Below are 15,361 nucleotides of genomic sequence, written 5' to 3' on the forward strand. Positions count from 1 at the left end.
TCCTGCTTGGGGACTTTAACCTACGGCACCTGAAATGGAAGCACCTGGATAATACAGTAATATCAGAAAGAATACCAGGAAGTAGCCTAAATGAACAGGCACATGCAAATGACCTGCTACGGATGTGCGATAGGTTTGCCTTAAACCAGCAAATAGTAGAACCAACTAGGAAGGAGAACACGCTGGACCTCATTTTCACTAATAATGATGAATTGATCAGGAACCTAATGATTACAAATACCTGTTACTCAGATCACAACTTAATTGAAGTTATGACAACCATGGGGGAGTAGACCTTCAAAGCCAGTCCAGATTCCCGGTGGAGGAGATTTCAGCAAATTCAACTTCAATAAATAAATAAATAAATAAATGTTTATTTAGGTAAGGTACATACATACAAGAGATTTTACAAAGTTTGTTGGATTAATAGATAGAGCTAGTACATACTATGCCTAAAGCCACTATTATGCAAAGCGTTTCGGGCAGGAAAAACATTAATGACTAAAGCTTAATAGTAATGGGTATAAAGAATAAAATGTGTTGAGAACAAATAAAAATAGAGGTAAAAGAGGGGGGAACATGGTTGAAAAAGCAGCACAAATACAATTACAAATTATTACAAACAATTACATTCAAACAGCGTTGTTTAAAAAAAAAACAGACATGGGTTGACAACAGAGGGGTAAGGTAGGTTACAGGGAATTTATTAGGTAGTGCTTCGTTTTTATCTTAAACTGGTTGAGAGAGGTACAGTCTTTAACATGGTTGAGAAGGTCATTCCACATTCTGGGTCCCTTGATTTGAAGAGCATTTCTAGTATGATTAAGTCGTACTCTAGGGATATCAAAACTGTATTTATTTCTGGTATGGTGCTCATGGGTTCTGTTACAACCTTCAATGAATCTTTTGAGGTCAGGATTGGCATTACAGTTCAGCGTTTTATATATGTACAATACACATGAGAGAATGTGCAGTGACTTAATATCTAACATATTCAGAGATTTGAGTAAGGGTACCGAGTGATGTCTGGGGCCAGAGTTGGATATTGTTCTAATAGCAGCTTTGTGTTAAGTAATTAGAGGACGTAAATGATTTTGGGTAGTAGAACCCAATAATAAACAGATAAACTGGGAGCAAATAAACTGGGAAGAACAGCTAGAAAAGGCAAACCTGAACCAGTGCCTGGAAAAAATAAGCTCAGTAGCACTAGAAATATGTTCAAACCGCATACCCCTAAGAAAAAAGAGAAAGAGATGCAGATTGGAACGGGAACGTCGTTCCCTATATAGGCGAAGAAAACGAATCGCGGAACAACTTGAGAGTCGCACCCTATCTCAAGAACGGCGAAGAAGGTTAGGTAGAGAAATAGAAACAATTGAACTCAAGCTACAAGAATCATACAAAACCCAAGAGAGGCAAAGAGAGCAAAAGGCCATCAGTGAAATAGAGAGAAATCCGAAATATTTTTTCTCCTATGCAAAATCAGGATCAAAAACCACATCTAGTATCGGGCCCCTGCGAAAGGGAGATGGAACTTTCACCGATGACAACAAAGAGCGAGCTACTGAGGAAGCAGTACGACTCTGTTTTCAGTGAGCCATTAAACGCACTAAAGATTGATGCCCCAAATGAATTTTTCATGGATATGATACCAACATCAAATCATATATCAGACGTCACCCTATCCCCACTAGATTTTGAAGCCATAAACAGTATGCCTATGCACTCTGCACCAGGCCCGGATTCTTGGAACTCTATATTCATCAAGAACTGTAAAAAACCACTATCGCAGGCCCTCCACATTCTGTGAAGACAAAGCCTAGATACTGGCGTTATTCCTGATATACTAAAAACAGCAGAGATAGCACCACTTCATAAAAGAGGAAATAAGGCAGAGGCAAAAAATTACAGACCGATAGCACTAACATCGCACATTATAAAAAATTTTGAGAGAGTGCTAAGAAGTAAGATCACAAAAAAAATCATGGAATCACAGCATCTCCCTAACCCCGGACAACATGGTTTCAGAACAGGGCGCTCTTGCCTGTCGCAAGACAAACAAAACGCTGATGTAATTTACACAGATTTCGCAAAAGCTTTTGATAAATGTGATCATGGCGTTATTGCACATAAAATGCGTTCAAAAGGAATTACCGGAAAAATAGGCAGATGGATCTACAATTTCCTGACTGACAGAACCCAATGTGTAATAGCCAACAAAATAAAATCCAGCCCATCAACCGTGAAGAGCTCAGTCCCCCAGGGTACTGTGCTTGTACTTTTTCTCATCCTCATATCGGACATAGACAAGAACACAACCTATAGCACTGTATCATCCTTTGCAGATGACACTAGCATCTTCATGAGAGTAGGCAACATAGAGGACATGGCAAACCTCCAGTCAGATGTAAACCAGGTCTTTCTATGGGCTACAGAAAATAATATGGTGTTTAACGAAGATAAGTTCCAGCTCATGCGCTATGGAAAAAATGAAAATATAAAAACGGAAACCACGTACAAAACTCAGGCAAATCATGACATAGAACGAAAAGGCAATGTAAAGGATCTGGGTGTACTCATGTCGGAAGGCCTTACCCTTAAAGAACACAATAAAGTAGCCGTCACAACTGCAAGAAAAATGACAGGTTGGATAACAAGAACTTTTCACACTAGAGATGCTATACCGATGATGACATTTTTCAAAACGCTTGTGCTCTCTAGAGTGGAGTACTGCTGCACAATGACAGCCCCTTTCAAAGCTGGAGAAATTGCCGACCTGGAGAGCGTGCAGAGATCCTATACTGCTAGAATTCACTCAGTAAAACACCTAAACTATTGGGACCGACTAAAGAGCCTAACTCTGTACTCCCTTGAGCGCAGGCGGGAGAGATATATAATAATTTACACGTGGAAAATGTTAGAGGGGCTGGTCCCAAACCTGCACACAGAAATAACATCACATGAGACCAGAATACATGGCGGGATGTGCAGAATACCCCCGTTGAAAAGCGGAGGTGCAACAGGTACTCTGAGAGAGAACTCTATCAACATCAGAGGCCCGAGACTGTTCAACACGCTTCCGCTACACATAAGGGACGTAACTGGCCGACCCCTCACAGTGTTCAAGAGAGAACTGGATAAGCACCTCCAAAGGATACCTGATCAACCAGGCTGTGACTCATACGTCAGGCTGCGAGCAGCCGCGTCCAACAGCCTGGTTGATCAGTCCAGCAACCAGAAGGCCTGGTCGACGACCGGGCCGCGGGGACGCTAAGCCCCGGAAGCACTTCAAGGTAACCTCAAGGTAAGGTTTTTTATCTTTATTTTTATTTGTTCTCGACACATTTTATTCTTTATACTCAATTAGTATTAAGTTTTTAGTCATTAATGTTTTTCCTGCCCGAAACACTTTGTGTAATAGTGACTTTAGGCATTGTATGTACTAGCTCCATCTACGAATCGATCAATTTATGTAAAATCTCTTGTATGTATGTACCTTACCTGAATAAACATTTTTTTTTTTATTTTTATTTTAATACTAATAATAAATAGTGCTTAAACTATATATAATAATAAGCAAACTGCACATGACTAAAGCTAGAACAAATAGAAATTAAACTAGGAGTTAACATTCAACTAACCTGTTCACCGGCACGACACAGCTGATCTAACAACGAAACAGTCAAGCGAGCATCCATCTTGGTACAATAATATAATAACACGTTTACTACAACGTGTATATGTATTGTGCATGTGCCTTGTCCAGTAAATGTATTCAAATTTGCCGGTGTTTGCCCTTGTCCTAGTGAGGTTTCCCAGAAAGTAGGAAAGAGAGATAGAAAGAACCAAGAACCATAGCTGTGGATAGGGTAGTACGGAGTAATATAAAAGAAATGGGGATTGAGGAGATTATACCACATAAGGGGAGAATGGGGAGTCACGGCGGCTTGAGTGGGTGTGTGTACGTGACAACGAGGCTAGTGATGGAGCCGCATCCTCTAAATTTGTGACGCTGAGCCCCTCTCCAAGTGCCAGAAGCGCCCAGTGTGATCTCCTAGTCAAAATAAGCACTCTCCGGGTTTTGGGTTGGGTTGTCCGTAAGGAAGGACGACCAACAGCAACAAAAACATCGTAATAAGTGGCGTTATTCTTGAATTTCCCCCTTAGTCTTGCTCCAGAAACTCACATCCTCTGTGCCAGTGTTTTCATATTCTTGGTGTATCATTCAGGATTTATCAATTAATGATGACATTTATCCACAGTTTTTGCATCCTGAAAACCCCTTTTTTACAGCCTAATTTACCAGCAGTATCCTTAATGTGTAGGTCCCCTCCCGCACTCAACTGGGTTTATTGCCCATCCCGTTATCACTGCATGCCCGCTTCTGCCCACGCTTACTGCCTTAATACTTACAGAACCGACTACAGAACGCGCACGAGGAACACCATCGATTACCCAGGAAAACGGGATGAAGGAAGAGGGCAGACTACTAAACACGTGCCTGCCGTGAGATGGACCCTGGGGAGATGGTTTGTATGCAACTAAGTTGCCACTGGGGACCCTGTAAGTTGTCGACCCTGGGGAGTCGGCCTCGGTGTAGAGAGCTTTCCACTTCCCACACCCGCCCTGGGGCCAGCCTTGCAGGACTGGTCTCTGTGAGGGCGGGCTCCAGCGACGAAGACATCCACGGGATCAACCAGTCGTACGACATGGTGCACAACACTCCCTACTTGAGTGTGAAAACCCGCCGCAGTACGATCTCCTCGCAAGGACACAGTATAGTGATCTATCTTGCCTCTCTACGCTCCATGGGTCGTCACGATGGCGCTCCATTGGCCCCATCAAGGACGCTGTTTATCTTGCAGCATCTGCCTATTAGAACCGGATTGGTACCTTTTTTCAGTCAGGGGATACCTGACTTCTTTAATGGCCTCTCCAGGGATACGGACACAGAAGCGAGTAATCATATTCCTAGTTACAGTAGCCAGCTGCTGCTTGCCCCTTCAGGGTGGGGGTTCCGTGCAGCTGGCCCTCGCGGGTTGAGGATGTTCCTCCGGAACCCCCAAAGTGATAAGCCTAGGTACACCTCTTTTGACTCTTTTGACCATGTCGTAGCTCAATCGATTAAGGCAGCGTCTGGGATGCTCTCGGACGCAGGTTCGAATCCTAGTCACGGCCCTTGTGGATTTATTCATTAAGCCTAGGTACATTGATTGATTGATGAAGATTAAGCTGTATTGACTAAGTCGTACTCCAAGAGTACGACTTAGTCAAACTAGAAATGCTTTACAAATCAAGGGACCTCGAATGTGGAATGACCTTCCCAATTATGTGAAAGATTGTACCTCTCCCAATCAGTTTAAGATAAAAACTAAGTACCACCTAATTAACTCAAAGTAACCTACCTCACCCCCTAAATGTCAACCCATGCCTTCTATTTTAAACAATGCTGTTTGTTGACCAAATTGTATTTTTGCTTTTTTTCTGCCATGTTCCCCCCCCCCCCCTATTTTCATTTTTTTCTTATTTTTTCTCAACACAATTTATACTTTAATCTCAATTAGTATTAAGTTTTAGTCTGAGTGTTTTTCCTGCCCGAAATGCTTTGCGTAATAGTGGCTTTAGGCATTGTATGTACTAGAATCTATAAAATTATCAATGATTTTCTAAAATCATTGATAGATTTTATTCTACATTCTAAACATATTATTCATTCACTACATTCATTCTAAAAACATTCTAAACATATCAAAAAAGTTTCAAAAACTGTTGGCATTCTTTCTAAGATCAGATATTATGTACCACGCCCTGCCCTGGTGACTCTCTATTACTCCCTCATCTATCCATATACAATACAATACAATACAATTTTATTTAGGTAAGGTACATACATACAATAAATATTTACAAGGATTGTTTAACTTATAGGTATATCTCAACTATGGTATTTGTACTTGGGGCTCTACTACCCAAAATCACTTACGTCCTCTAATTACTCAACACAAAGCTGCTATTAGGACAATATCCAATTCTGGCCCCAGACATCACTCGGTACCCCTACTTAAATCTCTGAATATGTTAGACATTAAGTCACTGCACATTCTCTGTGTATTATACATATATAAAACGCTAAACTATAATGCCAATCCTGATCTCAAAAGCTTCATAGAAGGTTGTATCAGAACCCATGAGCATCACACCAGAAATAAATACAGTTTTGATATTCCTAGAGTACGACTTAATCAAACTAGAAATGCTCTACAAATCAAGGGGCCCAGAATGTGGAATGACCTTCCCAACCATGTTAAAGACTGTACCTCTCTCAACCAGTTTAAGTTAAAAGCGAAGCTATACCTAATAAATTCCTTGTAACCTACCTTACCCTTCTATTGTCAACCAATGTCTGTTTTTTTTCTTTAAAGAGCGCTGTTTGTCGACATAATTGTATTTGTGCTGCTTTTTCATCTATGTTTTCATTCTACTCATTATGCTCAATTAGTATTAAGCTTGTCATTTAAGTTTATCATGCCCGAAACGCTTTGCGTAATAGTGGCTTTAGGCATTGTATGTACTAGCTCTATCTATAAGTCAAACAATCCTTGTAAATATTTATTGTATGTATGTACCTTACCTAAATAAAATTGTATTGTATTGTATTGTATTGTATTGTATTGTATCAATAGATGATACTGGAGATTTGTGGAGGTGCGACTGGACCCTGCGTGACGGGAGATGTATCCCTTGTTTCTTGTGATTGATTGATGAGGATTAAGCCACCCAAAAGGTAGCACGGGCATGAATAGCCCGTAAGTGGTGTTCTTGTTAGTCACAGTTGATTTTTTTTTATTGAGGCTGGTATTTTATCCCCTGATTCCATGTATAAGATTCTTATACTTATATACATGATTCCATGTATATAATTCTACTACCCAAAATCATTTACGTCCTCTCATTACCCATCTTATCTCTACCCATTACCCATCTTATCTTATATACATGATTCCATGTATATAATTCTACTACCCAAAATCATTTACGTCCTCTCATTACCCAACACAAAGCTGCTATTAGGACAATAACCAACTCTGGCCCCAGACATCACTCGGTACCCTTACTCAAATCTCTGAATATGTTAGATATTAAGTCACTGCACATTCTCTCTTGTGTCTTATACATATATAAAACACTGAACTGTAATGCCAATCCTGACCTCAAAAGCTTCATTGAAGGTTGTAACAGAACCCATGAGCACCACACCAGGAATAAATACAGTTTTGATATTCCTAGAGTACGTCTTAATCAAACTAGAAATGCTCTACAAATCAAGGGGCCCAGAATGTGGAATGACCTTCCCAACCATGTTAAAGACTGTACCTCTCTCAACCAGTTTAAGATAAAAACTAAACACTACCTAATAAATTCCCTGTAACCTACCTTACCCCTCTGTTGTCAACCCATGTCTGTTATTTTATTTTATTATTATTATTTTTTTTTTTAATCAACACTGTTTGTCAACCTATTGTATTTGTGCTGCTTTTTCAGTCATGTTCCCCCTTTTTTTATCTTTATTTGTATTTGTTTTCAACATTTTTTTATTCTTTATGCTCAATTAGTAATAAGTTCTAGTTATTAATGTTTTTCTTGCCCGAAACGCATTGCGTAATAGTGGCTTTAGGCATTGTATGTACTAGCTCTATCTATATATCAATCCATTAATGTAACATCACTTGTATGTATGTACCTTACCTGAATAAACATATTTATATTTATTTTATTTATTTTATAACTAACCATCCTGTGAGATGGGAATATTTAATGAACTTATAGCTAGTTTTTGATATACACTGTGTAATCTTTCATATAGAATAGGGTAGCAGCACATTACTGTTGTAACGGTTCTATAGTATCTCGCAAGTGTCTGCTCTAGACCACACTTGAAAGTAGACTCTGGTTAATGTTTGCTATTCTGCTGCTTATATGCTCGGGCAACGCCTCACCTCATTCATCTCCAAAGGTTGACAGGAATATTAACAATGCATTTGGAGCGAGTATATTATTGGGATAATCTACTCGCTACACTGTGTATACCTAAGCTTGTTAATAATAACAAAAAAAAAAAAGTTAGTTTCTATCGATAGGGAGAGCGATGGTTCAAAAATCCTTCTTTAAAATATGAATATCTTTCCTATCTCACTAAGATAGTGTTGGGAATGACCTTCCCAACCAAGTTAAAGACTGTACCTCTCTCAACCAGTTTAAGATAAAAACTAAACACTACCTAATAAATTCCCTGTAACCTACCTCACTCCTCTATTGTCAACCCATGTCTGTATTTTTTTTTTTTTTTTTTTTTTTAATCAACACTGTTTGTCAACCTATTGTATTTGTGCTGCTTTTTCAGTCATGTTCTCCCTTTTTTTTATCTTTATTTGTATTTGTTCTCAACACTTTTTATTCTTTATGCTCAATTAGTATTAAGTTCTAGATATTAATGTTTTTCTTGCCCGAAACGCATTGCGTAATAGTGGCTTTAGGCATTGTATGTACTAGCTCTATCTATATATCAATCCATTAATGTAACATCACTTGTATGTATGTATGTACTTTACCTGAATAAATATTTGATTATTTGATTTGATTTTATTGTGCACCCCACACGCTATTAACAATAGTTTATTGTGCCCCTCATATACTGTGAACGATAGTTATTGTGCACCCTTAGGTTTACAAGTTCCGGAAGTTTAGTTTAGTTCATTTATCATGCACCCCATACCCATCTTGTGGGCGGAAGGGGAAAGGGTTACAGAGGCACATAATGGGCTCAGGGACTGAACCCCACAATTCATTTAGCTAAGCAAGTTACAATCTTGATGAGCTAGTTACAAACTTCAATATAAGTCATCACATCAACAATGGGTTCGAGATCGACCTCAAGTACAGGTTCTAAATTAAGCAACTGACATATGTGGAGAGCTAGTGTCACAATTGATATGTTTGTCCTGCACACCGCCCCCCATCCAGTGGGCAGCGGTGGATAGGTTACAATCACTCAGTTACTACCTACAGTTAGCAAACTGGGGATATTTGGCTAAAATTTCTGGTAGCAGATCATTTTGAATGAAATATTTACACATCGTTGGAACATTAGTTATAGAATTGTCTCTGAATTCACGTATCTTTTCGCACTCCATCACATAGTGACGGAGGGTGTGCGAATAATTTTGACACAATTTACATTTGGTCAGGTCTACATCAGCAGATAATGAGAATTCCCAGAGATACTTGTAACCGAGTCTAAGCCGAGCAGTAGTAACATCTAGAAGTCTGCTGATTTTATTGGATGATCCAAAGATGTGTGGCTCCTCTTGCATGATAGTATGATGATAGATGGAATTACTGGTGTCAATTTCACTTTGACTCAGATCTACAAGATCTTGTTGAAGTTCTCGGTGTACTGCTGCTCTCAGATTGCTCATTGACAATCCAAGATTACACTCAACGTCTCCTTTAAAGGCAGATTCTTTGGCTAACTCATCAGCTCTATCATGCATTCGGAGGCCAACATGAGATGGAGACCACATCTCTAGCTCTCCACATATGTCAGTTGCTTGGTTTGGAAGCTGTACTTGAGGTCGATCTCGAACCCATTGTTGATGTGACGACTTATTTTGAATTTTGTAACTAGCTCATCAAGATTGTAACTTGCTTAGCTGGATGAATTGTGGGGTTCAGTCCCTGAGCCCATTATGTGCCTCTGTAACCCTTTCCACTACCGCCCACAAGATGGGTATGGGGTGCATAATAAATGAACTAAACTAACTAACTAACATCTCCACGTCACCACATCACCACTCCAGACCACCACATCACCACCACCAGTGATGTGGTGAAGGCTGACTCCATACACAGTTTCAAATGTAGATATGATAGAGCCCAGTAGGCTCAGGAACCTGTACACCAGTTGATTGACGGTTGAGAGGCGGGACCAAAGAGACAAAGCTCAACCCCCGCAAGCACAATTAGGTGAGTACATGAAATGTACTCTGTTACTATCCTTAATAATTTTGTTGTCTAGCTTCGGACACGAGCATGTTACAGTTATGTCTTAAAGAGTTGAGAGCTATTAAGGATGATAATTAATTAAGGAGTCACTTACAATTAATGTATCAAGTTTTGAGCCTTGTACACATTTCCGGAAGTTTAGTTTAGTTTAGTTCATTTATTATGCACCCCATACCCATCTTGTGGGCGGTAGTGGAAAGGGTTACAGAGGCACATAATGGGCTCAGGGACTGAACCCCACAATTCATTTAGCTAAGCAAGTTACAATTTTGATGAGCTAGTTACAAAATTCAAAATAAGTCGTCACATCAACAATGGGTTCGAGATCGACCTCAAGTACAGGTTCTAAATTAAGCAACTGACATATGTGGAGAGCTAGTGTCAAAATTGATATGTTTGTCCTGCACACCGCCCCCCATCCAGTGGGCAGCGGTGGATAGGTTACAATCACTTAGTTACTACCTACAGTTAGCAAACTGGGGATATTTGGATTAAATTTCTGGTAGCAGATCATTTTGAATGAAATATTTACACATCGCTGGAACATTTTTTTTTTTTTTTATAGAATTGTCTCTAAATTCATGTATCTTTTCGCACTCCATCACATAGTGACGGAGGGTGTGCGAATAATTTTGTTGACACAGTTTACATTTGGTCAGGTCTACATCAGCAGATAATGAGAAGATGAGAGGAAATGTCAACACTGTGGAGAAATGCCAGACAGACCACTGGAACATTATCTAACACAGTGCACAGTTACAAATCCATTAAGACATCAACTTAGATTCAACAGAGCAGAAAAAATTGTTAAACACGTGGAACAGAATCTTACTGAAGCGACCATACGAGTCATAAATATTCATACTCCGTCCAAGTAAAACAGAAACAAGCAACACTTAGTGGGCCAGCCAGAGGCTTAGGGCCCGCGCAGGAATATCTCTGAAAAATAGAAAATTGTGCACCCCATTCTCTATGATCGTTAGTTTATTGTCAACCTCACATGTTGACAATAGAACGTTCCGATAGAACGATATAGGTTATTGTGGACCATAAAAATAGACTTCTCTTCCCCTAGATTTTTTTTAATTGTTTTCAACTTTTACATGTACTGTATATTAACTTTTACCTGAGTATTAAGCGTAACCTATAATATATAATAGCTATATGACCACTCCTATATCTTCAGGTTCGGCCGAAACTTTACCATAACATATAATATTGACTACATATACAGTACGTTGTAATCAGCCCTAAACCCCGCGTATTAGTGGTTTTATATCATTTACATTGTGTACGTATAAGTAAATGACTGCGTCGTTTTTTAAATGTATATGTTTTATGTTTAGTTCATATATTATGCACCCTATACCCATCTTGTGGGCGGTAGTGGAAAGGGTTACAGAGGCACATAATGGGCTCAGGGACTCTGAATCTGAAAATACAGGAAAAGATGCCTGTGGGGCGAGCCTTGAAGTGGGGACAGAAGAAGATAACGGGGGGGGGGGGTGAGAGGAGGAAGAATTGTAGGAGAAAAAGTGCCAGGGCTAAACCCAGCTGCGTGTCGTTTGGTTGCGGCCTTCGAGGCAGGGACTCGTCGGGTGTTTCAGCGACAACAACAGGGACATCACAAAACTCACAACATCGCAGTGATTGGCTCAAGAGCGTCAGGGCTGAACTTTTACGGATGGTTTGTGCTGGTTGTTGAGAGCTGAATATGTAATGATGGTGGATGCTGGGTGTTGAGAGCTAAAGTTTATCGAAATACAGAGTTAGGAGGAGGATCATGGATGGTAGAGAAGAGGTCATGAGTGTGTCGTGGTCGTCTGAGAGTGTGTAGGAGAAAATCAATGTGTTGTTCATGATAAGTGAGTAGTCTATCAATTTGTCTGTCTGATAAAGTTTTCCAGTAGACATTTAGGGCAGGAATGTTCGTACTTTCATGGAGACTTTGACTGGTAATAAACTCTTGCAATCGGGTGTTGAGTACTCATCTTAGTGCTCTATTCTGTATTCTTTGAAGCTTTAGTTTGTTAGTAGGTGCAGATAAAGAAAGAGCTAGTGGAGCATATGTTAGGAGAGGCCTAATAAGTGCTTTGTAAAGGTGCATTTTTGTGTCAGGTTTTGCAAATCAAAGTCTGTACAGTTTTTCCATGGCTAGAAGAGCTATTGCATGTTTCTGTGTAATGTGTGTGTGAAAGAGTAATTGTCGATCAAATGTGAGTCCAAGGACTGTGGAGGAGGGAGACACAGAGATATAAGTAGGATTTGGAGTGTATGAATAGAGCTTAAGAGGAATAGGGCGAATAGTTCTTTTACAAAAAAGTAGGTGATTTGGGATTTGGTGGAGTTGGTTTTGATACGCCATTTATACTCCCATTCAGTGACAACATCAAGTTCTGTTTGTGCTCTGTTTGTTAGTGTATCAATGGTGTTGCTGGTGACAAGGTGAGAGACATCATCGGCATAGCATATGGTTAATGAAGTGTGATGAACAGGATCAGGAATGTCGTTGATGTATAGGATGTAGAGTGTTGGGGCAAGAACAGAGCCTTGGGGAACACCGGCATGTAAGTTGAAGTAGTCAGAGTGCTGTCGGAGGAACTTAATTCTCATTGTCCTATTGTCTAAGTAGTTAGAGAGAAGTTTGGTGGTGATAAGAGGAAGATTAAAGTTGTTGCATAGTTTGAATTTTAGGCCGTCATGCCAAACAGTGTCAAAGGCCTTCTCAACGTCCTTAGTTATGAGTGCAGTCTTAAGTCTTTGGTGCTGATTGATACAGAGGTAGTTGGTCATGATGTTTAAGGCGTCGTGAGTGGACCGGTGAGGCCGAAATCCAAACTGTTTGTTAGTGAGTAAGTCATTGTGTTCTAGGTGGGTTCTAAGTCTGGTTGATCAGCCTTTCAAAGACTTTGCCAAGTGTCTCTAGAAGGCTGATGGGTCTGTAGTTCTTTGGGTCAGTGTGGGGTTTCCCAGGTTTTGGAATAAGAACGGCTGTGGCAGACTTAAAGTTGAGAGGGAAGTATCCAGAGGCAAGGGAGGCGTTGAATAGGTTAGTGATAGCAGTAATGATAGAAGCAGGGAGTTGTCTAAGATGGATATGTCCAATGCCAGACGCACCAGGGGCTCTACGACGAGTGCCCATGAGAGCTGTCTTGACATCAGCTAGAGTTAGGGGAGTCTGTAGTTCATTGTTTGTATTGAGATTGTCAAGGTGGATGAGGTCGTCTGGTGTAGTTGCGTGTCTATTTTGGTGTATCCAGTCTTCGACTGCTTCGGTGTTGGGGCGGGCAAATGGGTCAGGAGGATGTGGGTGAAAGATTTGTTCCCAGTGGTGTTTAAAAATGTTGAGTACTACATCAGGATCAGTGACTTTGTTGTTATTATGAAGAAGGTATTTAAACGGTGTGAGTTGATCCTTGTAAGCGTTTGATTTGTTTCCAGAATTCTAGAGGTGTCAGTTTTCTGTGTTGTTCTGCTTGTTCTATAAGGTGTTTCCAATGTTTTGAGTGATCTTCATCTAGGCTGTTAAGGATGTGGTTTTTTTAATGCTGTTAGGTCCCATAGTATTTGTCCATGACGATGCATGTTTTGTAAGAATCTAGTGTGATAGCAAGCTAAGAGGCGTTTTGAGCGAATGGAGGGGGGTGAAAGTGAAATGTGGTTTGTGTGTTGTTTTAGGAATGGAGATGTTTGCTGCATGAATGATGGTATCTTGTATGTTGCGTGCTTGTGTGTCGATGTCAGTGTGATGTTTGTCATTGTATTCATAAGTGAGATCAGTGTCATCAATGTGTTTTTTTTTTTTTTTTTTTTTTTTTTTTTTTTTGAGATATATACAAGAGTTGTTACATTCTTGTACAGCCACTAGTACGCGTAGCGTTTCGGGCAAGTCCTTAATCCTATGGTCCCTGGAATACGATCCCCTGCCGCGAAGAATCGTTTTTTCATCCAAGTACACATTTTACTGTTGCGTTAAACAGAGGCTACAGTTAAGGAATTGCGCCCAGTAAATCCTCCCCGGCCAGGATACGAACCCATGACATAGCGCTCGCGGAACGCCAGGCGAGTGTCTTACCACTACACCACGGAGACTGCTAAACAAACAACTGTGTTGTTTGAACATGTCCCAGTTTGCCCTAAGGTATGAGAATTGAGGAGTACTGGGGATGAGAATAGGATTTATGGAGACTGAGATTTAAGGGAATATGATCAGAGCCCGTAATGGGCCCTGGTGAAATGAAGTGTTGCAAGTTGCTGCCATGTCTGTTAGTGAATATGAGATCAGGCCTGCCAGAACCTGTATGTGTGAAACAAGTGGGGAAGTCAGGGCCAAGAAAGAGTAGACTTTAGGGACTGTTCAGGGACTGAACCCCACAATTCATTTAGCTAAGCAAGTTACAATCTTGATGAGCTAGTTACAAAATTCAGTATAAGTCGTCACATCAACAATGGGTTCGAGATCGACCACAAGTACAGTTTCCAAATTAAGCAAGTGACATATGTGGAGAGTTTTATGTAAGTAACAATTACTACAATGATTGATGACCTTTGCATTACGAGCCGCTAAGGGCAGACTATAGACGTCGTGGCCTCGGAATGTCTTCGTAAGAGAATTCGAATTTATCTAAAAAATTGTCAACCTAGACGGGCGGGTTCCTGCGTCTATACCGCTATCAATAAGTTTAACTGGTTTTATTTTAGCGTTCAGAGTATCATTTTCATATTAAAAAAAAAGTCACGTTTAACCACGACGATGATATGATTGATCAATGAAATGTTGAACTTGGTTGTTTAAAAGGTTGTGGTTACCCTAGGCAGTGAGAGCCAAATTGAGAGTGCCTTAAATTTGGTGGCTGATAAAATAAACAGGTGCAAGATGGCGGGTGTTGGGGATGTTCGGGAACGGGATAGCAGTTCACCCTCACCTGTCGACACCCCAGATAATCCCGATGAGATCAAAGACAGGGCTGCCTTGGAGGAAGAGGCAAGTCTAGTCTATCTTTTGTCCAAAGGAAATTTGACTAGCAGTCATAATATTCGAACAATTGACGTTGTTATGATTGGTGGTTTCTGAGGCTTTGTTGACATTCGGGTCCTGCACACTCGTATTTAGTACCCCAGCGGCGCCCCCAGAGATGGCACCTTGTTGTGGCACTGGTAGAGTGGGGGTGGCGCGTAGGGCGCCGGGGGCAGGGGAGAAGACGGTGAGGTGAGTGAGAATGGCGGCTCTTGAGGTAAGGCAAGGTTTGGGGTGTTGGCCTCGGCTTGGCACTTACTCTGGCCCTTCAGGCAGGTACCA

The 15,361-nt window shown here is 40.6% G+C and overlaps 1 protein-coding gene across 3 annotated transcripts in view; it reads left to right on the plus strand.

Annotated features, from left to right (window-relative positions):
• Positions 1-14,897: 14,897 nt before the first annotated feature.
• The window catches only part of Raf (Raf oncogene), a 194,216-nt gene continuing 193,752 nt past the window's right edge, over positions 14,898-15,361 (plus strand). For all 3 annotated transcript variants that reach the window (XM_045749499.2, XM_045749500.2, XM_045749501.2), the window contains exon 1: positions 14,898-15,046. In XM_045749499.2, the coding sequence (XP_045605455.1) occupies positions 14,939-15,046 (108 nt within the window). In that variant the 5' untranslated portion in view covers positions 14,898-14,938. The remainder of the gene's footprint in view (positions 15,047-15,361) is intronic.

The sequence above is a fragment of the Procambarus clarkii genome, chromosome 27 (assembly GCF_040958095.1).
Source record: "Procambarus clarkii isolate CNS0578487 chromosome 27, FALCON_Pclarkii_2.0, whole genome shotgun sequence".
Lineage (NCBI taxonomy): Eukaryota > Metazoa > Arthropoda > Malacostraca > Decapoda > Cambaridae > Procambarus > Procambarus clarkii.